General features: G+C 54.1%; 2 protein-coding genes and 1 long non-coding RNA gene across 3 annotated transcripts in view; 2 read left to right on the forward strand and 1 right to left on the reverse strand.

The window, feature by feature from the left end:
• Positions 1-2,389: 2,389 nt before the first annotated feature.
• LOC123578809 lies at positions 2,390-3,982 on the forward strand. Its single transcript, XR_006702519.1, has 2 exons — positions 2,390-2,920; positions 3,382-3,982. It is a non-coding gene; the product is annotated as an uncharacterized LOC123578809 (long non-coding RNA).
• A 4,780-nt stretch (positions 3,983-8,762) lies between these two features.
• Positions 8,763-19,088, reverse strand: IGSF23 (immunoglobulin superfamily member 23). The gene is made up of 5 exons (XM_045442027.1): positions 18,955-19,088; positions 14,834-15,163; positions 13,065-13,337; positions 10,927-11,080; positions 8,763-9,118 (listed from the first exon to the last, which is right to left on the reverse strand). Exons 1-5 carry the CDS (start codon positions 19,016-19,018, stop codon positions 9,085-9,087), a joined length of 855 nt encoding a protein of 284 aa, XP_045297983.1. The 5' UTR covers positions 19,019-19,088; the 3' UTR covers positions 8,763-9,084.
• Positions 19,089-19,252: 164 nt separating this feature from the next.
• Positions 19,253-26,688, forward strand: part of CEACAM20 (CEA cell adhesion molecule 20) — a 73,279-nt gene continuing 65,843 nt past the window's right edge. The window contains exon 1 of the mRNA XM_045442025.1: positions 19,253-19,415. Within this exon, the coding sequence (XP_045297981.1) occupies positions 19,398-19,415 (18 nt within the window). The 5' untranslated portion in view covers positions 19,253-19,397. The remainder of the gene's footprint in view (positions 19,416-26,688) is intronic.

Genomic DNA, 26,688 nt, shown 5'->3' on the forward strand with positions numbered 1-26,688 from the left:
ACCCCCCCCACCCCCACACCCCCCCCCCCCCACCTCCCTACCTCCCCTCTGGCAGCTGCCAGTTCCTTCTCTGTTTGTAAGAGTCTTTTTTTGGTACGTCTCTCCTCCCTGTGTCCTGATTCTTAAATTCCAACTAAGTGAAGTTGATGTTTGTCTTTCTCTGACTGACTTATTTCATTAAAAAAATTTTTTTTAATGTTTATTTATTTTTTAAATGTTTAATGTTTATTTATTTTTGAGAGAAAGGGAGAGACGGAGCACCAGTGTGGGAGGGACAGAGAGAGAGAGAGAGGGAGACACAGAATATGAAACAGGCTCCAGGCTCTGAGCTGTCAGCACAGAGCTTGATGCAGGGCTCAAACCCACAAACCACAAGATCACAACCTGAGCTGCGGTTGGACATTTAACTGAGCCACCCAGGCGCCCCTGATTTATTTCATTTTTTAAAGGTTGAGGTTGCTGTGTGCCAGAGCTGAGATTCCAACCTGAAATTGGCACAGATGCCAAATTCTTACCCCCCCCCCCCCCCCCCCCCCGTCCCTTCCCAAATCCTCTGGACTTTGGAACCAGACAAGGCCTGGGCTCATATTGGGCCAGCTGCTTCTCCTCCTGGGGCCTCAGTTTCCTCATCTGAAAAATGGACATAACAGTACTCCCCTCATAGGAGGATTTGTAAGGTTTAAACAAGCAACTATTTATTTAGCCCAGTTCCTGGTATTATAGTTTGTACTCAATAAACAGCAGCTATAACAACTATTATCGTTGTTTTATGCTTGTCATGAAATAATAATGTTGGTGAGAATGATGATTCACCCATTCTTCATTCAACCTAGATTTATTTTATAATTTTTAAAAGTTTATTTATTTTGAGAGAGAGAGAGAGAGAGAGTGCATGTCTGTGTGTGTGCATGAGCAGGGGAGGGGTAGAGAGAGGGAGGGAGAGAATTCCAAGCAGGCTGTGTACCAGCCACACAGAGAGCCAGTTCCGGGCTCGATCTCATGGACTATGAGATTGTGACCTGAGCTGAAATCAAGAGTCGGATGCTTAATTGACTGAGCCACCCAGATGCCCCGCCCCCCCAACATGTATTTATTGAATTAGGCAATATTCCTGGCATAGGAGATGCAGGAGGAAATAATACAGACAAATATCTCTGCCTTCGTGAAGCCCACCTTCTACTGGAGGGAAACAGATGTTAACAGATTAATACATAGGACACCATCACGTCCGCTGGTGATGATGGTTATAGAGCAACACACAACAGGGGAAAGGATGAGAAAGAGAGAGAGAGAGAGACACCAAGAGAGACAGAGGCAGAGGTGAGACAAATAGAGACACTCAGGGACTGGGAGGTAGGGAGAGACAAAGGGAGAAACAGATACCAAGAGACAGAAGATGAGATATGAAGGGAGATGAGAGGCCAACACAGGCACAGACAGGGCAAGATGAGAGAGAGTTGAGAGTTGACAGAGAGACCCAGAGAGCCATATACTCAGGCACAGAGCTTGGGAGACCGCCTGGTCCCCAGCTGTGTCCATCCTGGCTCTGGTCCCCACCAGGCCCCCTAGCAGCTCTGACCCTTGTTTTGTGACACCCTTCTATCTTTCTAGACAATTCCCCTTTTGGGCTTTGGCCAGTTTGGAGGGTTTTGTCTCCCACTGACCTCTTTGGCTTGGACCCGGTGCCCACCCGTGGCGCGTGGATGTGGGCGGGTGCCTCTGGCTCTGGTGTCTCTCACCCAGGCTTGCAGGGTGAATTTCTGAATGGGAACATGGAGGCCAGTCTCTGGGAAATCTCTGAATTTTCTGGCACCCTTGTTCGGGGGTGCTGAGTTATCTCTGAACCTGGAACCTGTGGTTGCCGCTACATTCCTCCTCCGGACCATGCTGTCACCCTCTGGGGTTCCCCCTCCTCCAGGGCTCCCCCGGCCACTGTGGCTCCAGCAGCCGCCGCTCTCAGAGGTCTGGCTGGTCAGAGGCTGCCCCCTCCTCCACGGATGGGAGGTTCAGATTTGGGGCCCGCCTCATCCCATACTTTCCTTCTTCCCCGCCGCAGGACATCTGACTTCTTTTTGACAGGCATGGAGCCTCTGTCTCAAAATAAGCCGTAAGAGCCCTGATCCTAAACCATGTCATGTAAAGAGAACGATAGTCACTGAAACTTAAAAGTGGGGTCAAGGCAGAGCTGAGAGTTTGGGATGAGGTGAAGGTCAGGGATAGAGTCAGAGACAAGGTCAAGAAGGGGAAGGGTCTCAGGGATGGGGTCAGTGGGAGGGGGAGGGCCTTCAGGGGCTGGTTTTCCTGTCCCTCCCCCTGCCAAAAAAAAAAAAAAAAAGGGTCAATAAATACTTGGGAAGGCCCAAAGCGCCATGCTGTCAAAATCGCCGAATTAAATAAAATATCTTGTTTCGGGTCTGGATGAACCCAGGTGAGGATGTGATTGGTGGGGGAGATTGTTGCCACTTGGAATGGGTGCATTGAGACAAGAGACAGCCCCTCCCATGACCCCTCCCCACCTCTGAGCCCTGAAGGTGGTCTGGGGTCTCCTTGGAACCCCTCTCCTTGAGTCCTTCCCTTGTGTGAAGACACCACCAGTTTTGAACCTGTCCTCAGCGCCCGGGCCTTGTGGGTGTTTCTAGTGCTTTGCCCAAGCCAAGGGTGCTGTCCTGGGCAACCCAGTCCACGCCATTTCCCGCCTGCGTGGTGCAGTCAGTTCCTTGCTTTCCTAGAAGCGAGTTTGTTGGGTCAAAGGGCATGCGCATTTGTGGTTTTGGGAGATGCAGCCCAAATCATTACCAGTGAAAATCTTGCCAGCGAAGGAGAGCCTGGCAGTGAAATGCTTACTATCCAGGGACCCCCCTGGGGGTGAACTGGAGCTTCTAAACTTTCTGATGTGAAGCTTTGTCCTGAAGGGTCTGATGTAGGAATCTGGAGGCTGGGTGGGAGGGAGGGGGGCAGAACGGGTGGGGAGGGGAGAGAAGGATGCGGGGAGGGAGGAGGGGTGAGGGAGAGAGAAAGCGAGGAGAGGGAAGGCAGGGGAAACCCCTGGGGTGATGGTCAAATAAGTTATGTGAAAATAAGTTAGATGGTTAAAAAAAGCAATTTATGTAGCGGCCTCACAAATGGCAGGAGCTATTATTGCTGTCCCGGGGCAGGATTTTCGCCTTCTGTACTCTGAGGCTAGGCAGGAAAACCGCTGGAAAGAAACCCCCAAGCAACCGCCACAGGCCCATCCTTCCCCAAGAACGGGCTGGCTACCGGAAGGGGCATTTCCTCTTTATCTTCTCCCACCAGGCCTCGCCCCCGCATCCACTGAGGTGTAGGGGCATAGTGGTGCCTCTCCATGGTTGTTCCCTGTCTCCCCCCTTCCATATCCTGCAGCCCTCTCGCGGCCCAAAGAAGGAAATGAAACCTACCCTCTCCAGCCTGCCTCCTTCTACCACTGGTGACTCATCAGAGCCCTACCCTGTGGCAGGCAGGTCTGGGTCGTGAAGGACAAAGTCCAGAATGTACATGACCTGGCCTCTGACGACAGCTTGAGGTCACTTCCTCTCCTGCTTTACACATCAGCCAGCAGAAACCCTTGCAGTCCTTCGAATCAAACTGTGTTTGCTCACGTTCGCGCTGGGACACCTCTTCCCTGTGACCCTGGCGGTGGTCACTCACACTTCAGTTCACCGGCCGAGCCAGCCCAGCTCCCCCCACCTCCCGAAAGCCTTCTTGGTTCCCCATGCTGGGCAGTCCCTCCTCTGGTGTCCCTGAGCCCTCCCTAGGCTTCCCTGGCCCGGCCCGGCCCACTCTGGGTTGTCACTACTTGGGGAGGGTTCTGTTTCCCCCACTGGACGGTGAGCCCCGGGAGGGCAGGGCTGCGGCTGCCGTGCTCAGCCCTGGGTCCCCAGTATCGCCCAGCAGAGAGCTCTACACAGACGGGGGGCCGGAGGGGGGCATGTTGAACGAATGAATACAGGAGTGCACGAATGAATGGCTTTGGCAATGAGTTGATCTCTGATGATCATCTGTTAGGCCCCTTTCCAACGGCAGCACATACACTTCTGTTTTCTGTCGATACTGGAATTTAGAGGAAAATTACTCATTAAGTTCTGCGTGTGTCTGTATCTGTGTGAGAGAGACAGAGAGCGAGCGAGCGAGCTTGAGAGCTTGAAGAGAGTCTGAGGAAAGAGCTGGGGGGGGGGGTTGTGGGAGGCGGGGAGGGCTGAAGACGCACACAAGGAGTGGGCCGGAGGTTTGGATTTTGGAGATGGAGTCTGTGAACTCTGTGAGGGCAGAGGCCACGTCTCTCCTGTTCCTGCCTCTAGCACAGAGCCCGCCACGCAGGAGGTGCCCAGTGAATATTCGTTGGGCGAACGAAGGAACCAGGGAATCTCAGGTGCCTCTGTCATTGTGGATCGCAGTGTATCCGGGGCCGGTGTGGAACCAGAAGTAAGTTCTTCCGGTCCCCTTCAGGGAGGAGAGTCTGACTCACTTCTGATAAGCATGGGAAGCAAATACGGGACTGAAGTCACCACTCTATTCTGGGCTCCCAGAGACATCAATACTCCCTACAGGTCCTTCACCCTGGAGAGCTTGGGTGGGTCCTCGGAACTCTCGGTTCACCACTTACAGCAGCTGCTGCTGGTCTGGCAAACGTGGGGGTCGAGGAGAAGTGGACGCTGGCGGAATGGAGGTGAAAAACACGAGTTGTGGAGAGGAACTGGGGCCAGAGGTTGCAGCTGGAAATCCCATCTCCCCTCGACCGCTTCTTCCTTCTTGTGCTCCTGCCTGTGGTCCTCGAGCACAGGGCAGCAGAGATGGCTGCCCGGATGTCTGGGATGCCTGGATGGAGGAGGAAAATCCCAGGGTTTCTTCGTTGTCGAGTTTTGTTTCGTTTTCGTTTTCGTTTTTGTCTTCCACCTGGATACAAAACGTGTGATGCCCACACAGTCACAGAATAAAGCAGAATGGGTTCAGGATTCTCAGCTCTCTTTCTTTTTAAAAAAATTTTTTTTAACATTCATTTTTTTGAGAGAGAGGTTGAGAGCGCGCGTGCAAGTTGGGGAGGGACAGAGAGAGAGGGAGACACAGGATCCGAAGCAGGCTCCAGGCTCCGAGCTGTCAGCACAGAGCCCGACGCGGGGCTCGAACCCACGAGCCTTGAGATCATGACCTGAGCCGAAGTTGGACGGTCAACTGACTGAGCCACCCGGGCGCCCCAGGATGCTCAGTTTTCTTATCTAGCATTTCCTACTTTTGACAACACTCTCCACTTGTGCCCCCACCCAGAGACAGGGAGGGGGGGATGTGGGGAGAGGATTTTGCTTGTTCTTGGCTCATACTTTTCACGGTGGCCCAACTCGTCCACCCCTCCGTGTGGTCACAGGCTCCCTCCTCATCGTGCAAGCTTTGTTTCACCAAATGTCGTCTAAATCTTTGACCTTATGGTTTAAAGCTTAGGGTTAGATGTATCCATTGGTATTAGACCGGCTGCCAGGAAAAACGGAGCTAAAACAACAGTGGTGTGAGTAAGACAAAGGTGTGTTTCTTCCTTGGTGCACAGAGAATCCAGACATGTTTAAGACAGGGCCAGTCGGGGGGCGCCTGGGTGGCGCAGTCGGTTAAGCGTCCGACTTCAGCCAGGTCACGATCTCGCGGTCCGTGAGTTCGAGTCCCGCGTCGGGCTCTGGGCTGATGGCTCAGAGCCTGGAGCCTGTTTCCGATTCTGTGTCTCCCTCTCTCTCTGCCCCTCCCCCGTTCATGCTCTGTCTCTGTCTCAAAAATAAATAAACGTTAAAAAAAAAAAAAAAAAAAAAAAGACAGGGCCAGTCGGAATGGCTTCCCGCAGTCTCCAGGCACCCACTTTTCAGTGGCGTGTCAGTCACCCGGAGATCTCTGGTTTGTGCTGTTTTCCAGTCTCCATGGTGAGCGTGCTGTGGCCAGGCTCACCGAGCACACACTCGTAACGGCCACAGACCTCGCCATCGTGGATGAGATAAATAGTAAATATTCACACTGGTCACTATTTAACGACACGATGCGGGAACAGTGACGGGACGGCATTCAACCAGGGGACTGAATTTGTAACAGGTCAGGAGGTCTCTTTGAGGACATGTGTGCCGTTTATTTTTGTGGGTGGGGAGGGCCATGACGGTAATTCTCAGCTGTCCCGAAGGGCGAGGGAGCAGCCTTGCCACAGCCTTGGCCAGAGGACAGCTGGCCCCCGGCCGGCGAAGGCGGTGGCTGTGGTGTCACCGCTGAGACCTCACCAAATTGGGAGCCGCACGAACCAGCTTCCTCCCTGTCACCACCCAGGCCAGAAACATAACTAATTTCTCCTTTGACAGGAGGGAACAGGGAGGAGAGAAGGGACAGAGCAGGATGATTCAGGCAGGAAAGGAGCTGTTTAGATATCAGGGGTTTCTAGGTTTCTCAGCAAATCTGAGCCTTTGCACAGACCAGGGTGGAGATCCCAGAGGCAGTGATCTACACATACGGGTGTTGGGGGATTTATTTATTTATTTATTAAAAAAAATTTTTTTTACCGTTTATTTATTTTTGAGACAGAGAGAGACAGAGCATGAACGGGGGAGGGTCAGAGAGAGGGAGACACAGAATCTGAAACAGGCTCCAGGCTCTGAGCTGTCAGCACAGAGCCTGACGCGGGGCTCGAACTCACGGACCACGAGATCATGACCTGAGCTGAAGTTGGACGCTTAACCGACTGAGCCACCCAGGCGCCCCGGGATTTATTTATTTTTAACAAATAGGGGCGTGGGTTTGGGAATGGAGTAGACTTGAGTTGGCATCACGCATGGCTGTGGAACCCGGGGCAAGTCACTTGCCCTCTCTGAGCCTCGCTCTTATCCTCTGTACGCAAGCACAGTGACGACTGCCTGACACAGGAGGGGATGGGGCTTATGAAAGAAGGGGGAGGGGGCTCTGGCCCCGAGGAGGGAGCGACAGGAAAGGGGGGTGCTTGGAAACAGGGGTCTCAGAGCCAGGCAGCCAGCCTGGCGTGGGCAACACCTCTACCCTGTGCTGCCCTTGTGGCCCTGGGCAAGTCACTCACCGTCTCTCCGAGCTTCCCCTGCTCTTTCAGGAAAACGGAGGTGGGCTCTCCTTTCCTGTGGACACGGTGAGGATGACATGGCTCATGAGTCACCTACGGCACAGAGTGTAGTGACAGCTACGCAGACAACCCTCCACAGACAGTATTCGAACTCACGTCCGTTCCTCTTCTTGCTAAGCAGCACGATGCGGTAGGTGGCTTTGTGCCGGTCACAGAAGCACTAATGCTCCTCGGGTGTTAGATGCATCCGCACATCAGCGTCCTCCAACAGCCCCAAATCAAAGGGTCGATCTTGTTTATAATTCAGCCACGGATTCCCCGGGGGGGCTGTGGCCACCGCCCCCACTTCGCGGCATTTCAGATGTTTTTCTTTTATGAAAAGGAGCAAAAATCAGCTCCGTGTGTAGAAGACGTTTTGGGGTGCCTACCTAGCTTACAAGGCCAAACCTCCCCCCGTTCTCGGAGCAACGAGCCCCCACTGACACGGCCGGGCTCCTCGACCTCTGCTTGTATGAAGCATCCAGGCCCCCCCCCCCCCCCGCCGCCACAGGAAGGGGCGCAAGGTTGACACGTGACCCGAGTGAGCCAATCAGATGCCTTCTCCAGGGGCTTCGGGAACAAGGCAAAGGGATTCTGTGGATTTGGAAGCTATGGGATTGTGTCTTCCCCCATGTGGATGGGGAAGCAGTGAGAACCCATCTGCAGACACAGAGAGAGAACTAGGAGTCTAACGTACCCGGAGAAGAGGATTACAAGGGGTGAGGGCTGGGGGGCCGAGAAGGTTCCAGCAACATTCCTACTTTCTCTCTCTCTCTCTTTTTTTTTAATGTTTATTTATTTATTTATACAAATTTTTTAATGTTTTCATTTATTTTTGAGACAGAGAGAGACAGAGCATAAGCAGGGGAGGGGCAGAGAGAGAGGGAGACACAGAATCTGAAGCAGGCTCCAGGCTCCGAGCTGTCAGCACAGAGCCTGACATGGGGCTTGAACCCACGAGCCTTGAGATCATGACCTGAGCTGAAGTTGGATGCTTAACCGACTGAGCCACCCAGGCGCCCCAATGTTTGTTTAGTTTTGAGAGAGAGAGGCAGAGGATGAGTGGGGGAGGGGCAGAGAGAGAGAGAGAGACAGACACACACACACACGGAATCTGAAGCAGGCTCCGAGCTGTCAGCACAGAGCCCAACACGGGGCTCGAACTCACAAACCGCGAGATCATGACCCCAGCGGTTAACCGACCGAGCCACCCCGGTGCCCCAAGGATGTGCCATTCTTCATTTCGGGCCTAAGAGGCATTGCGCCTCTGTCTCCCTCCTGGAATCCTGCCTCTGGCATGTGAACAAGCTTGGGTCTGCCTGCTACAGGATGATAGATGATGTGGAGGACAGGTTAGTTGTCCCAGACGACCGTCCTAGTCCAGATAGCCCCTAGTCCAGATAGCCCCTGGGTAACTGCCACCTCACCACAGAAGTGGGAGTGGGCCCAGCAGAGACCAGAAGACCTGCCCAGCTGAGCCCAGCCCAAACTGATAACCCTCAACATTGTAAGCTAAACCCATGGCTGTTTCAAGCCATTAAATTTCAGCGGTGGCGGGGGGCGGGGGGGGGGTAGTTTGTTACACAGCAAGTGCTAACTGATACACCCTTGGATTTTTTTTGTGTGTGCGTGTGTGTGTGGAAATCTTGGATCCTTATAGTAAATTCGTCCTTTTGTTTTTATTGAGCCACTTAAGTGAGTATCTTTCGCTGACAGCCCACGAATTTTAGGAAATACAGGCTACTTGTGTAGGTGGCTTCCCGGGGGTTGGTGAGCTGGGCAGATGGGAGGCTGGTAATTGGAGAGAGGGGAGAAAAGCGGTCCCCGGGACTCTCAACGAGACGAGAACATCCCACGGGCAAATGGTCAGGAGGGAGGGGGTCTCGACTGGAGCCCCCGGTAACTTCCTCTTTTCCCCAGCCCCGGGATGCTCTTGCCACCTTCCTGGCATCACCTCTTAGGCTGACAGACAGGTGCCCACTTTAGCAGCACATCCGCAGTCTTCGTCGGTGAATCCTACGACGGAGAGCGAGAAGTCGTCACCGTCATCGCCATCAGCGTGGCTGACGTTTATTGAAGGTTTACCACGCACCAGGCACGATTTGCAGCGCTTTGGTCCTCCTGCCTCGTGTAATCCACACACTTCCCCTCTGAGGTAGGTATTACCACTGTCCTTGTTTTACAGAGGTGGTTAAAGGACCCGCTCAAAGTTCCGCAAGCTAGCGGACGAATGGCAGAGCTGGGATGCACCCAAGTAGCCTGGCTTTGGGGCCCGCGGCCTTAGCGACAAGCGGCAGGGGTCTCTCTTGCCCTTGGTGGGTGCGGTCGACGTGTGTGGGGCTTCCCCTCAGTCCATATCCCTCTTTTCCGAGGACCCCCCCTCCCCACCGAGAGGGTCAGGACAGCCATGCTTGTCCTCACGACCTCATCTCTAAGGCTGAAGCTGTTTTGGAAGAAGTTGGTTCCTGCTGGCTGACGTCAGCAGTGGTTTGCCATCATAGGTCTGGGCCAAAATGGTAGGGGGACGGGAAGTGACTCCTCCCGCCCACTCACGGGGGCAGGGACTGGATCTCTCATCCTTCCCCTCTAAGAACGTGGTTTTGGATTTGGATCTGGGTTTGGTTCAGAGTCAGCCATTTGTCAGCTGTGCGTCCTTGGGCCAGCTGAGGGGTTTCTCTGAGCTTTGGTTTACTCATTTGGAAAATGAGGCCAAGAATGTACCCATCCCTCAGAGTAGCTGGGACTTGAAGGCTCCCGGGGCTTACGCAGGATGAGCTGACGGATGAGCATGATGCAGGGGTTCAGGGAGCAGCCTGGCCCTCCCCCACCCCTGCCTGGGACTCGCGGACTGGAGACCTGGCCCCAGCCTCTCCCAGCTGATCCACAAGGCCTTTGCAGACCACGTCAGCTCGCAGTGCACAAGCTACGGAGGCTTGTACTGTTGTGGCGGGAAAAGGTGGCGGTGTAGGGTAGGGCAAGAACTAGGAGTGAGGCACGGTTCTGGGTTCGAACCCCGCCTCTCCGGCTGCGGGGTCTGGGCCCAGCCACTCCTCCCCGAGCCTGGGTTTCCTCTTTGACACACACAAGATCTTCTTTCCTATCCGTGACCCCCAACCCCATCCGCCGAGCTCTTGTGGAAATGAAATAGAATCATGTTTAGTAAGCACATAACCGTAAGATATTACAGTAGTGGGATCATAGCTAACACATCTAGGGATTAGAATGCGAGTCAGACGTAAGTCAGATCCTGTCCCTCTCTGCTCGAAACCCTCCATTGCTCTCAGGTCACTAAGGACAAAAGCCAAGTCCTTGCATGGCCCACAAGACCTTATACTGCCTGTCCACCTCCACCCCCCTTCCCCTCTCTGATCTCACGCCCTCCTTCTCCTTTCTCACACCACTCCAGCCATGCTGGCCTCTTTGCTGTTGCTGGAACCTGCTTGGCAAGTCCTGCCTCAGGGCCTTTGCACCAGCGGCCGTATGCCCTTCCGCCAGACATCCCCTGAGCCCTCCCTCCTTTGCTCAGTGTCTTTGCTCAGATGTCAGTTTCTCAGGGAGGCCTTCACTTAGTTCAATCGCGCCCCCTCCCCACCCTGGCCTCGCCTCCTGGCCGTACCAAGGCAGACCAGCTCCAGAATCGTCTTCTGTCTCTTTGTTCCCTGGGGGTCACCTCGGGCGGGTGCATCAGGGCTCAGAATCCTGAGTCTAAAGCTTCTTGGGACGAGGCTATCGGTTGGGCTTCTGTCTGGCTGCAGAGTGAGCTCTGTGTCTCGTGGGGGCCGAGTGGACATCAGGAGGCGGACGGGGGTGAGGACAGAACATACCTTAGGCTCTGGACGATGGTGAAGCTCACACCTCCTATCAGCATCATGGCCCCCACATTTGCAGCCACCAGGAGGGCGATGGCAGCTCCCCCTGACACGGACAGAACGGGGTCTGGCTCGATGGGCTCATCGTCTGTGGGTTCCACGTTGTCTTCTGGGGACCAAGAAGGGGTGAGACTGCACACCCCTGCCTCCCACCATGTCACCCCCTGAGTGTGTCTTCAGTCTGCCCCCTCCTCCCCACCCTCCGGTCTCCACCCCGGCCTCCCTCTGGCTCTTCTGCCCCTGTCTCTCCCCTCCCCCCCGACCTCCCGGCCACACGGGGGCCAGAGGGTCTGTGGAAAGCTCAAATGTGACCCTGTTCCTCCCCTGCTCAGAACCTTGCTGTGGCTTCCCAGGGAGCAAGCGTCTCTCATGTTGGCCTTCGAGGCCGTGCCCGCTGGCGAACCTCATCTCTCTCTCCCCTCGACCTTTATAACCCGGTCTCATTGGACTCTGCCCAACTTTCCGAGCTCACCTCTCTCTCCTACTTCCAGGCCTTTGTGACCCTAGAATGCTAGTCCACCCACCCACCACCTTGGCCTGGATGATTCCTATGTATCCTAGTACCAGCTCAGTTGTCCCCTCCTCCAGGAAGCCCTCCCTGACCCCCTTGCTGGATCAGGTGCCCCCTTGGGTCCCCCATCCCTTGGCTCCCCCACCCCAGCCTTGCCCACTCTGGTCACTACTGTCTGTGGACAGGGCTGCCTCCCACTGGTCTGTCCCCTCCTCCCCCCCACCTCCCCGCGCTCAAACATTACTGTCTGGGGAAAGGGCCAGGGCTGTCTCCATCACCAGAATGTCCCCAGCACCACCCAGCACGGGCCAGTCACATAGTAGGCGGGCCAATAAACATCTCCTGAAAAGCCGATGAATGACTAAGGGGGTCTTGGAAGTGCCGCCATTCTCAGTGAGCATAGCAGAGTCACCGGCTGCTCTAAGATTTAAACTTTTTTTCTCCCAACGAATCACCCCAAAACCAAATCCTGAAGCTCCTACTGGACCCTGGGAAGCTGGGAAGGAAGAGGTGGCTGGGACCCCGCCAAGCCAGGCTTTCCAGCCCCCGCCCTTTCCCTGCTCTGGACCTTTGCTCATGTGGATCCTGATGCCTAAGTGCCTAAGTACCTTCCCTGCTCCTCTGCTGACCAGGTCCTCTGTTTCATTCTCGCTCACCCGGAGCCACGTGTCCTCCGTGCATAAATACATGAAAAAGAATGTTCATGAGGATCGCGGCTATTTAAAGCACCTGCTTTTTTTTTTTTTTTTCTTTTTGAAGTGGGCTCCGCCCCCAGCTTGGGGCTTGAACTCATGACTCTTATGATCAGGAGTCACATGCTCCACCGACTGATCCGGCCAGGCGCTAAACCACCTGTCTCTAACAGATGTTCTGCTGGTCTCATTCACATGTTATTTCTGGCCCTGAAAACAGCCTTGCAGACATTTACAAGTCACCCCGTCATACACAGGAGCAAAGGGAGACCTGCCTGGGGGATGGGGGTCCACGTACGGTAACAGTCACGAAATTAGTAACATGGACAACGCTAGTTGTAGCAATGATATTAGCTCGTGTTTACTGAGCGCCCGCTGTTATTTTGGGCTGTTCACCCGCGTCCTCGCTGGAAGCTCACAAGTACGCTTTGGGGCGGGCACTGGCGTTTTCTCAATTTGCAGACGAGGACTCTGAGGCCCAGAGAAGTCAAGGCACTGGTCCAGAGTCACAGAGCTGGAAGAGGGGGAGCCAGAATCCAAATGCCAAAGCCCCCGCTCGGGACCACTCGTCGTCACCTGCATTTTGTCACGGGTGTGTGCTCAGACTCCGAGAGGCCAGGCTCACACAGCCAGCAAAGAGTCGGAGTCGGGACCCAGACGGCTGGCTCCAGATCCTGAGCTGAGCTTTTGCTAAGAGCTCATCTCTTTCTTCTGTAAAATGGGCTAATGATCCCCACTCTGCCGGGCAAGATGGGGGGACAGGATGACACCTTGGCTACGAAGGGTCTCCGAGTGGACTGCTCTGTGGTTGGCTCCAGGGAGCCAGGACAGCTGGCCACAGACCAGCAAGGGTGCAGAAGTCTGGGGTGGGGATGGGGGGGGGGACTCACGTGGCAGCGAGATCGTCACAGGATTGGAGGGATACTCTCCCTGGCTGTTCTTGGCTGTGCACACATAGGTGCCCAGATGCCCCCAGGACAACCTCCGGATGATCAGCATATTCCCGGTGTCGTAGGGCTCCCCGTCGAGGGTCCAGTGCAGCACGGGTGTGGGGGTGATGTAAGAGGCCAAACACTCCAGGATCACTGAGTAGTTGAGGTCACTCTGGATAATGCCCTGGACGGCACTGGGGAAGGTCAACAGCATCACCCTGCTGGAGCTGGCTGTGCAAACAGAGAGCAAGGCCACGTGGGTGGAGACCCCTCAGAGAGGCTGAGCATTTCTTTTGTCCACACAGAGGCATCCATCCATCCATCCATCCATCCATTCATTCATTCATCCGTCAATAAATGTGTTTGGAGTTCCTGATCTGTGCCCAGCGTCGCTCCAGACATAGGGAGTAGCAGACCTGTGGGTCCCCACCCTCCAGCCCCTCGCCCTCACCACTTCCCACTGCCAGGAAGGCACCTGTTGCCCGAGCACTTTCCCTGTGGCTGCCAGGGCCCGCTGTGCCCGAGGAGAAAGCAGGCCAAAGTGTTGGGAAATGGACATACCCGGGGGCAGCCGGTATATAAATATCCCAGCTCCCCCGCCCTCAGCTGGACCGGGGTGAGGCCAGGGAGCTGGGAGGAATGGCTGGATTCTGGATTCGTTTGAAAGCAGAGCCCACAGGGTGTGCTGATGCCTTGGAGAGAGAGAGAGTGAGGAGTCGAGGAGGCCTCCAAGGCCTGAGGCCTGTGCCACTGGCTGCCGCGAATTCCTCTTTGCAGAGATGGGGCGCACGTGATCTTCACAATAGTTTTCTTTCCGTATTTTTTCCAGGTCAAAGACTCGAGGTCCAGGAGTTCTTAGGCCCAGGCTTCACGGTCAGAGACAGAGAGGCACAGCTAGTGTCTGAACCCGGGAAGTCTGATGTCGTGGTGAGTACTGGGAGCCTCCACGCTGAGCTGCTTCCCAATATCAATGCGATATGGTAAAGTGAAAAGAACGTCAGCTCAACCAAAGAACTCATGGAAGGCTTCCTGGAGGAGGTGGTGTCTGAGCTAAGCCTTGCAGGAGGAGAAAGAGCCCATCGGGTGTAAGAGACAAGAATCAATGTAACAGCCGCCTGGGTGTGGCTCTTCCCAGGAGCCAAGCACCATTCTTCTTCTTTTTTTTTTTTTAATTGTTTAATGTTTATTCACTTTTTGAGAGAAAGAGAGAGACACGGAGGCTGAGCAGGGGAGGGGCCGAGAGAGAGGGAGACACAGGCTCCAGGCTCCGAGCTCTCAGCACGGAGCCTGACGCGGGGCTCGAACTCACGAGCCGCGAGATCGTGACCTGAGCCGAAGTCGGACGCTTAACCAACCGACTGAGCCACCCGGGCGCCCCTGCCGGTACGCCATTGCTGGTGCCCAGCATCACCCAGGACAGAGAAGGCACTAAAAAAGGATCGGATGTGTGCTAACAATCAGCATTGGTAAGTGTTTTGCTGAGTGGAAGGAAGTCCGAGCTTCTGTGTGAGGCCTTACAGGGCCCTGCACGGTCAGCCCCGTGGACCGCCCGCTCTCTCTGCCTCCCCCCTAGCCGCACCAAAAAGCCAGCGGCCTCACAGGGCCCATGCCCTCTACGCGGCTCGGCTTACGATTCCGCAGGCTTTCCAGATCTCTCTTTACCCCTCCAGCCTCGCCCAGGCTGTTCTCGCTGCCCGAGAACTCGGTCCCTCTCGGGGCCCACTCACCCTTGCCTAGAAGCTGCTCTGTCGCACGCCTGCGTCCTCTGCCGGCTTCCAGCACTGTGTCCTCAGCCGTCACGTGTCTGATGATCAGGTCGCCTTGGGTGTCCCACGTCTCCTGGCCGCCGGTGTGGCCGGGCCCCGGGAGGCCCTCGCGGGGGAAGAGCGTGGTTTCCGGCCGGGTCTTGTGCTCTCGGAACCAAGAAGTGGAGAGAGCACCATGGAGGCTTCCGGGGACGGGCCGGGGGGCACGGGCTCCTGCGGTCAAGGGCTCTGGAGACGCAGAGGAGGGCGGCTCCAAGGAGACAGAGCAGGTGCAGGATGCGATCAGGATTCCTTGGAGGAGGGGGGGAAGAGAGAGGAGAGAGCACAGGGGGCAAATGGGACCAAGGGCGAGATGCTGCCCCAGCGGGTAGCCCTTCCTGAGCTGGCGACAGTGAGTGTGGCACGCTGAGAGCTGATAACTGTGGTGATCATAGGGACGATGTCGGAACGAAAGGGAACGTTCGCTGAGCACCTCCTATAAGCCAGATACTGTTCTGAGCGCCGAACACGTACTATCTCACTTACTCCTTCCGTCGACCCCCAGAAAGCGCACATCACCCAGGGTAACCGTGCAGATCTGTTGTCTCCCCTTCTCTGCCCTGCTCTGCTCCCCAAGAGGCTGACTCCCCTGAGCTGCCTCATCGGGTCCCCTTGTCTTTTGCTTCCGGTTGGCCTCTGCCGGTGCGAGGGACGGCTCCCTCCCTGCTCCGTGGACGTGGGGCGTCTGTGTCCCTCCACTAAGGCTGCCGTCGTGTGGCCCTGTCTATGCGCCACTCTCTTTGGGTCTTGGGGTCTGCTGGTCTTCTCGCGGCTTCTAGCACACGGGAGGTAACAGCTTCTGCTGTGGCCAGCCTCAGGGTGCTGCACGATCCCAGGAGGGGTTGCCTCTACCCTGCTTCTACCTCTGCAGATCGTCCCTTTACTAACCTCCTCGCCCATTACTCCTTTTGAGAAGACCATCTTCCCGCCTCAACCCTGAGTGACATAACTGCCACACCCCCGGTAGGAGTGAGGAAATGGAAGCTCAGAGAATTGGAGACCATTGTCCAGGATGTCCTAGGTGGTACACAGCAGGGCTGTGATCCACAGGCGGTCAACAATCTTCTTTTTAAAGAAAAAAAATTTTTTAATGTTTATCTTTATTTTTTTATTATTAAAAAAAAATTTTTTTTTAACGTTTATTTTTGAGACAGAGAGAGACAGAGCATGAACGGGGGAGGGTCAGAGAGAGGGAGACACAGAATCCAAAGCAGGCTCCGGGCTCCGAGCCGTCAGCACAGAGCCCGACGCGGGGCTCGAACCCACGAACCATGAGCTCACAACCTGAGTCGAAGATGGACGCTTAACTGACTGAGCCACCCAGGCGCCCCTCAACATTCTTCTTTTTAATGTTCATTTATTTTTGAGAGAGAGAGAGAGAGAGAGGAAAAAGGGGGGGTAGGGTGAGAGAGAGAGGGAGACATACCGGGAAAAATTATTTGCAACGGATCTCACAGACCAAGAGCTCATTTCACTAATATATAAAAAGCTCCGAGATATCAATAAGCGAAAATATCAGCAACCCAACAGAAGCTTATACAAAGGATGTGGGCGGGCAAATCCATAGGAAAGAAAATTCAAATGTCTCTTGACCTAGGGAAAACGTTCAGCCGTGCTCATAGTAAGAGAAACGCAAATTAAAACACACGGAGGTAACACTCTTCACCGATCAGGTTGGCAAAGATCCAAAAGGTCGATGATGTGGCATGTTGATGGGGCTGAGGGCAATGGGAAAGAACGTCTTATGCGTGGCCCATACAACCCCGTGCGGAGGACATGGGCTTTTCAGATTCAAAATTCCCATATCCTTTGACCCTGAGATTAAAGATCAGGGAATGTGTTCTATGGATTAACCTTCCCCAGTATAAAATGACTTCTGGGCAGGGTCATTTGCCACATCTTAGTTTGAATGGCTAAAGATTGGAAATATCCAAGTGGCCGTCCACGGGGAACCGATTTAATAAATTATGCTCCATTCACACGGTGGAACAAGACAGCTGTATGAAAAGGTGGGGAAGGTCTCCGGAACGCCATGAACTAGGAGGGAGAGATCGCCAAAGTAAGCAGTTAAGATAGAAAGGCAGGCGGCTGGACGGTTCTTACGGTACACTAACTTTGGTGTAAAAACGGGAGAAAAGTCAATCTGTAATATTTGCATTTCTTATAAACATATAAAGAAACTCTGGAGGGATGCACAAAGACAGTGGCTACCTGTGTGTGCCGGCAGGGGGGAGGGGGACCTTTTATATCCCTTTTATATATCTTTGAGATTTGAACCATGGGCGTGTATAAGCCATTCAACAAAATTAAGTAAAATTTGAATAAAGGAAATAAGAGAGCATAAACTATGTTCTTAGTAGTCTTTCACACACACACACACACACACACACACACACACACACACACCCCAGAATGCAGGCTCCAGAACTGGACTGCCAGCATGGGGCACCTGGGTGGCTCAGTTGGTTAAGTGACCGACTTTGGCTCAGGTCATGATCTCATGGTTCATGAGTTCGAGCCTCGCGTCGGGCCGTGTGCTGACGGCTCAGAGCCTGGAGCTGCTTTGGATTGTGTCTCCCTGTCTCTCTGTCCCTCCCCTGCTCACGCTCTGTCTCTCTCTGTCTCCCAAAAATAAATAAATGTTAAAAACAATTTTAAAAAGCAGTATAATGAGTGGGAACCTTTTAAGGATCCGAAAGGCCCCCTTACAGAACACAGGTGAAAGCATCAGCTCTCTTCCTGAATGAGAAGTGATGGCAAGGGTTGGACCAACTCCTCGGGCAGCATCATGGGAAACAAACAATGCTGTGCTCCGTAAGCGGCTGTGAGAGGTCAGCTGTCCGGGATCAGTCGGCACAGTGCCAGGGCCCGGGCCAGATTCTCCCAGCCATTTCCTCACCGGTCCCCTCAACAGCTCTGAGGTCAGCACTAGTCTGTTTTACCGGCAGGGAAACTGAGGCACCGTGAGCTTCGGTCTCAGACCCAAGGTCATAAGTGGCCAGCCGGGAGTTGTCCCACTATAGCGCCTTCTGGGTGGGTGATGGGCCTACTGCCCGCTTCGTACCTCCACTGATCTCATGTCTGAGTCGGCTGCTGGTAGGACTTTTCTGTTCCCCTGCTCGTAAGCCTTCCATGGCTCCCCAGCGCCCTCAGGACACAGTGCAGATACCCTCGCCTGGCACCCTCCTACACCTCCGTGCCCCTCTCGCCATCTTCCCTCATTGTCTGCGTCGGAGAGACTGAACTCCGGGCAGTGGCTCGGGCCTCCGGGCCTTTGCACGTGCTGGTCTCCCTTCCTAGAATGCTGTTCCCCCTAACTCTTTATCTAGGGGTGATTCCAGTTTCTGCTCAGGTACCCCTCTTCTGGAGCCTTCCCTGACCCTCAGGCATGCTTGGTAATAGATACTACAGTGTCTGGGCAGGGACCTCAATAGATGGAGTGAGGCCTTGCTCTTTGCTTCAAAGTGACAGGAATAAAGTGTTCTACCCAAGGACCTAGGTGTCGCTTTTTCTTTCTTTCTTTCCTTCCTTCCTTCCTCCCTCCCTCCCTCCTTCCCTCCCTCCCTCCCTCCCTCCCTTCCTTCCTTCCTTCCTTCCTTCCTTCCTTCCTTCCTTCCTTCCTTCCTGTTATTTTTGAGAGAGAAAGATAGCACAAGTGGGGGAGGGGCAGAGAGAGGGAGAGAGAGACAATCTGTGTGGAGCCTGATGGGTGCTCCAACCCAGGAACCTTGACATCATGACCTGGGCCAAAGTCAGATGCTTAACCCAAGGAGCCACCCAGGCCCCTCAGGGTGCTTTTCTATCTCTAGGGAAACAATTCGCATTCTTCTCCTTTTACGAATCACAGGGCACAGGGATGCGATTTGCATAACAGGTGCCACATTTTTTCTGAGCTCTCATTTTGATTCTGACAGCTTTGGGAGGTCCTTCCCTGGCCACCCCCTCCCCAGCTTCAGGCCTGGGCCCTCCTCTTTGGAGACTGTCCCTGGGAGTGTCCTCTCCCTGTCCCCAACCCTTGGGTGAAGCCACCGTCTCTTTCGCACCTGTTAGAAGCAGCCTCTTCCAGGCAGGGCTGTGGCTGGGGCCGGCGTCCAGAAGACACCTCATGCCGCGTTCTGTCTGGCGGCCGCAGAGGGGAGGTCGCCCCGTCTGGAGTGCGGCCTCCCTAGACAGACAGGCGGTTAAGTTCTCAGCCTTGGGCCCGCCCCCGTCCTGGCCACAGCCCCGCCCCCTTCCCCGGGCTCCCGCGTTGGGCTGGAAATTCACCTCCCAGATCCGTGCCCTGTGCCCTTCGCTAGCACTGGGTTAGTGGTGGTGGTGGGTGGGGAGCACGCAGGGGCAGGATTCTGGGAGAAGGGGCTCTGGGGCTTTGTTCCCCTCCCTCTCTGCGCACTCCCCCCCCCCCCCCCCAACCCTGGGAGAATGATGAAGATAAAGGGTGGGGCAGGATTGTCCCGCCTCTGTTACTTCACATCAGAGGAGAGAAATGGCTAAAGGTCATCAGGTAAGAGGTCGTGGGGAGGAGGAGGGGGGGCTCTTGCTTGCCTCCTGACTTTGCTCCAGCCTCCGGGACCATCAGCTCCGAGCCTCCACTTTTCTCCTCTCTGAAAGGGGGATGTTGATCATCGAGGGGCCTCAGAGTCGGCGGGGCCAATGGACATCAGATACCCCGCAGAGTGCCTGGCATATAGTAGGTGTTCAGTGAATCGGCAGTAGCTGTTACAATAATGCTAAGTATTGCTGTTGGTATCCAGGATGTCCTGGGGGCATGCTGGGAAGCCCTTTCTCAGGGCCTTGCTCATAACTACATCCGGAATTTTGGCTTCTGGAAGGATAAGCCACAAAAGCTCCTTTCTCTCAAGTTTTTGACCCATTCTTTTCTTAATAATTGTATCACTCAAACTAATAGCTGCTGTTTACTGAACACCTACCATATGCCGGGCACAGCACTTGCCCTTTAAGGCTTCTTGTCTGCCTGAATCCTCATTAGCAACCTCGAGGGCTCGGTGTGAGCATCCTCACTTTCCAGGGGCGCACAGAGGCTAAGTAACCCACGCAGCCTGACATAGCTATTCAACATGGCGTCTGTCGGTTCTCGGACGGGGCCACCTCAGGGCCTTAGCACTAGCCGCTCCCTTTTCTTAGCGCCTTACACAGATCAGTTCATGTCTGACTGTATCTTATTGTTCTGTCTCAAATCAAATATGAACCCCTCAAAAGGACCCTCCCACATGCCTGCTGCAAGTCTGGCCTCCGCTTCTTGCCAGGAAGGCGCCCTGTTTTATTTTCTTTCCAGCATTTGCCCACTCGTTTATCTCCCGTCTCCCCTCTCCCACGCCTTCCGGGTCTAGAATGTCAGGAGGGTAGGGATTTTGTCTGAATTGTGCCTGGCTGTGTCCACAGCGTCTAGAACAGTGCCTGGCATATCATGGGTGCTCACTAATTTTTTTCTTTTTTGAGTGAATGAGCGAATGAGTGTAACGGGTGTGTTGGAATTTGAACTCAGATCTGACTCAGCAGCTCGTGCCTTTCCCTCCCCGAGAGGTCCAGATTCTACGCTGGGGCAAAGTTTCACTCCCAGGTCTTTAAAAAGAGTCATTATCAGGTGACTTGGTTATAGCTTTATGGGCATTGGCCATACTGGCTTTTTTTCATGGTTTTTGTGAAGGCCTGCTGGGGTGATTAGCCAGGCCAGGGGTCTGCCAATGTGTGATGAGCAAATATTTGCAACACAGTCAATAGCCATCTGTGGATGAGGAGCCTGTGGTTTCAGCTTGTTCAGCTTTCAGGGTAATAGCGCCTGGAGTTTCCTTTGAAAACCAGCCTTCTCCTGGTTCCGGGGAGAGGAAGCCCGGGTGTGGTCAATCAGAGCACTTCATCCTCCAACCACAGTGACTGGGGGGAGGGCTGGACACGTGACTGAAGTGTAACCGACAAGGAGAAGGAGAAGACGACGACAACGACGGAGGAGGAGGACGAGAAGAAGGAGAAGGTGGCAATTCACCTTTATGGAATTTCTCTCCCTAAAACCCAGCGCCCCAGTCTAAGTAGGAGAAACACTTAGCCAAACCTAAATTGAGGGACGTTCTACAAAATAGCCTGCATTCCTTCCTGTGGCCACAGCCGAGAACTTGTTCGCAAAGGAGACTCAGGAGATGTGAGAACTACATGCAGTGTGGGATCCGGGATCGGATCCCGGGAACAGAAGAAGGACATTAGTGGAAACGTTGGTGAAATCTGAATAATGTCTAGAGTTAAAAAAAAAACAAACAAAAAAAACAAGTCCCACTCGGAGGAGACAGTCACGACAATTTCCAGCATTTACCGAGAACTTGACTCTCAGTGGGGCACAGTACGGGCAGGTGTCGCCACTCTCCCGGTACAGAGGAGGAAAGCGAGGCACAGAGAGCGTAGCCGACTCATCCGGGGCCGCGCAGCTCGTAGATGGCTGGGCAGACCCAGGCTCCGGGCTCTGGAGCCCATGATCTTAAACCTTATATACACCTTTGGGCCTCCTAACATCCATAGCTGTTAGATATTCTTTCCATTTCTTTCCGAAACAGAGATACAACTGATGTGGTTAAATATGTTGTCCAAGGCCAGACTCTCCTAAGTCACACTCACCCCAAGCCGGTCTCACTTCCTCCCATCCTTGGACAGTGAGTTCCCTGAGACACAAAGGTCCTGTTTTCCCGGCTTCTTGAGCCCTTGTGACATCATTCGCCTCTCCTGTTGTGTGTTCTGTGTTGTGTGTGCCAAGAGGCCCCCCCCCCCCCCCCGTCCTGCCAGGGGCTAGGGCTGGATGGTGGGGGGACGTCTTACTCCACATGTTTTGTGTTTCCATGGAAGGACTGTTCAGAGGCAACCCGAGCTCCCTCCAGGGGGTTTGGAAATATCTGCCTACCTTTGGGTTGTCACAGGGCCTGAGGACAGAAGGGTGTCGACGCGTACCGGACAAAACAGCCTGCAAGACTACGCGGCACTGTCCTTTGTGGCAGAGACTCGTGTCGCCTAAAATGCCAGTAGAGCCCCAGTTAGAAACCTGCAGTTGGAATGAGGCTCCGGCTTTTGTCCTCCCGTCCCTGTTAGGCTGATGAGCCTGGGAGAGGAAACGGAGCTTTGTGTGGTTCGGACCCAATCCCTCCGTTTTTTATTTGATTTTATTTTGAAATGGTTATTTATTTTTGAGAGAGAGAGCACAAACAGGGGAGGGACAGAGAGAGAGGGAGACACAGACTCCGAAGCAGGCTCCAGGCTCCGAGCTGTCGGCACAGAGCCCGACGCGGGGCTTGAACCCACGGGCCGTGAGATGGTGACCTGAGCCGAAGTCGGACGCTTAACTGATTTGAAGTCTCCCCTCCAGTTGCCGGTAGAAAAGAGGATGTCTTTTGCAGAGTATCTGGAGCTTTTCCTGCAAAGCAGGCAGGAAAGACCAGATACGGGTTTCCCCCTGGATGTCGGAGGCTGCAGACAGAATGTCCCAGGGGTTTTAGATTGTGGATTCATTCGCTCAAGCCTTCCTTCTTCCGATCTGCCTTTCCGTGCTACCGAGGCTGGGAAGCTAAAACCACGCTGCCTCACTTCCCTCGAAGCCAGGGCTCTGCCAGTCTGACCCACTGCATGAGATCCGGAAAGGGGAAGCGAAATGGGGGCCATGCTTATGTTTCTGCCACGGGTTTCGACAAGCACCGTCAGGTAGAGGCTGTGTCTTTTTCTGGGGCATCAGCAGGAACTGGCTTTGTGCGTTTGGAGGGGCTCTTGTCTGTGTGCATCTAGCAAGCGTGGTCTGGTTCTGGAGCCGACAACTCCGGTAGTGGAGCGGAAATGTGAGTTCCCGCATTTCAATGCTGGGGGAGGTAGCAGCTTCTCCAGCGGGTCAGTTCTGTGGCTTCAGAACTGGGGCGAGCTGGGGGGGGGGCGCTGATGGAATCGGCTTCCTTTTCCTTCCCATCAGAGAGCACCCAGCTGTCTTCCCCTGGGGTGGGTCTGTCTCCTTGAGCCTCTCAGAGTTGGAACCAACCCAATCTGAAATCAGATGCACAAGAAGGTCGCAGCACCAGACCTAGTCTCCCAACATTTAGAAAGCACAGGTTGCGGGGGCCATCTGGGGGGGCTCAGTCGGTCGAGCATCTGACTCTTGATTTCGGCTCAGATCGTGATCTGGGGGTTGTGCGTGGAGCCTGCTCAGGGTGCTCTCTCTCCTCCCCCTGTTCCTCCTCTGCTCTCTCTTTCTCTCTCTAAAATAAAGAAAAAGAAAATAAGATGCATTAGCCTTTCCCACGTGAAAGCAATTTTCTCACGTTCCTGTTTCCGTCACGGCCCACAGAAGGGTAGGAGGGAAACACGAATTCAAGTGACACAACACTGTTTGTTTCAATAAACAGGTCAAGCAGCGTCATGATGTTCCTTTTTTTTTTTTTTTTTTTTTTTTAGCTCCACGAGGGTGGCGGAAGAGAGACGTGACAATGAAAATTCCCAAGTCTTTGCACCTTTCAGGAAAAGAGAGCGTCGGCGTAGGTCGTACTAGCACGGGCAGCAGGTCATTAGTTAAGACAACCAGTCCAGAGTTGGGAGGTGTTAGGGACTAACTTGTGGTCCCTGCCCCCCCATTCCTATGTTGAACCCCCAAATTCCAATGCGACCATATTGAAGACAGGACCTTGAAAGAGGCGATTAATGTTAACTGGGGTCGTAAGGGTGGAGCCCTAATCCGATAGGATTGGAGCCCTCTTTTTTTTTTTTTTTTTCAACTTTTATTTATTTTTGGGACAGAGAGAGACAGAGCATGAACGGGGGAGGGGCAGAGAGAGAGGGAGACACAGAATCGGAAACAGGCTCCAGGCTCTGAGCCGTCAGCACAGAGCCCGACGCGGGGCTCGAACTCACGGACCGCGAGATCGTGACCTGGCTGAAGTCGGACGCTTAACCGACTGCGCCACCTAGGCGCCCCAGGATTGGAGCCCTCTTAAGAAGACCAGACGACACCAGGGATGTGTGCACACGGGGCAAAGGCCGTGTGAGGATGCAGCGAGATGCTGCCTATCTACCAGCCAAAGAGGGGCTTCAGGAGAGACCAACGCTGCCAGTACTGATCTTGGACTTCCAGCCTGAGAAAAAAGATTTCTGATGTTTAAGCCACCAAGTATATCCGGTAATATTGTGTTGTGGGAGCTCTAGCAAACTAATACGGGAGGTGACAGGTGGCTGTCGGAGGATGAAGCCACACCAGTCTTTGAAGTCTAGGGGTCTTATAAATAAGACTCCTTTGTCAGAAATACATTCATAAGGACGGTTTCATGAGGGAGGGAGGGAGGCTCTGCTTTTCTGAAGGTGCAGGGGAAGTCGGAATATTTTCTCTTTCTCGCATTCCTGAGGTCTTTGTTACCGCAGTCAGAACAGTCAAGAGTTTCCAGGCAAGGTCTCAAACTTTCACGATGCAAAGGAAGTATGAGTGCTAGGATTTAGGGGGAAAGTTTTCCATTAGCAATAATCGTGCCTCAGACAAACCGTTGCCTAGGTTACTGCCACTGTGGAAAGTTGTGAATAATAGGACTGTTAATAAATACACACAAGGCGTGCAACGTTTTTCACCTACCAAGGTAAAGAAACAAAGCAGGACAGAAAAATAAAAATTTTGGCTTGAGTTGTTCCAGGCCGGCTTTGAACCTGGGCCATCTTTTGGACTTACTGGCCTGTCACTTTATATCCCGTTTGGAGGTTAATGGCGATATTCCACAAGCCCAAATTTTGGAAAATATCTACATCTTCACAACTGCCTCCCCTCTCAAGGAGCTGCGTTTGAAAAATTCTTGTCTTCTTGCAAAGTTGAGGAGTCTACAATGACGACAACTCCAGTGTTCAAACCTTACTGGGGGGTGGCAGGTGGGGGGGGGGTTGGGGGGGGCTTCTTCCCCTTAAATGTCCATCTTGTATTGTAAAACATTTCCTTGGACATTCCATCTTGCCACCTGTGCCCCTGCTCCTCGCGCTGTCCCCCTGCTCAACCGAGCCTGGGCTACGATCATGGGAGAAAACCAGCCTTCAAAAACATCAGTTTGGATGCTTCTGGCCGCAGAAGTTGGGTGCCCCAACCCAAAACAGTTGGAAACTCGGACACGCACTACTGGATGTAGCGGGCATTCCAATGGCGGCGCAGTTCCTGGGCTGGTTAACACGGTGGGTCAGCGACGGCCCTGAAACCCCGGGTTCTGCGTCTCCTTTCCCGGCTCTCAGCGAACTGAGCCACAAGGCCAACTCCCCACGCAGACCAAGACAACTGCCACGTGCACCAACCACGTCAGGGGAAGACCAGTCCCAGGTCTCTTCAAGAGCCAGTAAGATACTTCCCATCAGCCCCCCCAACAGACTTCCTCTCACTCGGCATTGGCCAGAACCAGGTCACATGACCGGTCCTGGGAATGGGAGCATCTGATTGGCTCAGCCTTTGGCCAATCAGGGTTTGTCCCTTCTGAGCCGGCTTCGGTCTTGAAGCTCCGGCCCAGAGGGGGAGGAAAGGAGCCTTCCCGCTTCGCTGGGGCTCGTTCGGCAATCAGGGCGCGGCGTGGTGGGTGCCGCCGAGGCTCCCCAACTGCCTCCGCCAGTCTCCCAACCTTGCAGCGTCTGAGGGGGGCCTCCGGCCCCCCAAGCCCAGTTCACAGCCTCTCTCCCCAGCCTCATGCTCTTCTGTCCGCCTTCCCTAACCCAGAAAAGCAGCCTCATGGAGACATCTAGCTGGGGAGGCGGGGACTGGCGCCTCCGGCCCACAGCCACGGGGATGAGCCCTCCTGAAAGTGGGTCTTTTACCCCCAAACACGCCTTCGGTTGAGTTCACTGCAGCATCGCCCCTCATCCTCACGAAAACTCACGAGAGGCCCCGAGTCAGCGCTGTCCAGGTAAGCGGCCCCCCAACTGCTGACACACAGGCGTCCTCGTAACTTTGCAAGCCACGGATTTTCTGAGCGGTTTGTTACCCAGCGGTCGATGCACCCCGATACGAGGACACCGGGCAGATTCAACGAGGTGGTATAGACGTATTGGAGTAGGGGGCACATTTAATTTTAATGCTATCCGTTACTATTTAAATTTTTACTATGGTTTATCATACTCCGTCCCCCCTCCCCCGCAGAGATTTAAAGTCAGTCCCTTACGTGTGCGCTTAGGCTGAACTGAGAGCCACACGCCGGTCCTCGGGGGGTGGGAAACAACACCCAAATGGAAACGTAATGTGAGCTCTACGTGTTTTAAAATTTGCTAGCAGTGACATTAAAAAGCAGAAAGCAGGGCGCCTGGGTGGCTTGGTCGGTTAAGCGTCCGACTTCGGCTCAGGTCATGATCTCACGGTCCGTGAGTTCGAGCCCCGCGTCGGGCTGTGTGCTGACAGCTCAGAGCCTGGAGCCTGTTTCAGATTCTGTGTCTCCCTCTCTCTCTGCCCCTCCCCTGTTCATGCTCTCTCTCTCTCTGTCTCAAAAATAAAAATGAATAGGGGCGCCTGGGTGGCGCAGTCGGTTAAGCGTCCGACTTCAGCCAGGTCACGATCTCGCGGTCCGTGAGTTCGAGCCCCACATCGGGCTCTGGGCTGATGGCTCAGAGCCTGGAGCCTGTTTCCGATTCTGTGTCTCCCTCTCTCTCTGCCCCTCCCCCGTTCATGCTCTGTCTCTCTCTGTCCCAAAAATAAATAAACGTTGAAAAAAAAAAAATTAAAAAAAAAAATAAATAAAAATGAACGTTAAAAAAAATTAAAAAAAAAAAAAGCAGAAAGACAGGATAACAGGTTATTT

This window comes from Leopardus geoffroyi, chromosome E2, assembly GCF_018350155.1.
Source record: "Leopardus geoffroyi isolate Oge1 chromosome E2, O.geoffroyi_Oge1_pat1.0, whole genome shotgun sequence".
NCBI classification, from domain to species: domain Eukaryota; kingdom Metazoa; phylum Chordata; class Mammalia; order Carnivora; family Felidae; genus Leopardus; species Leopardus geoffroyi.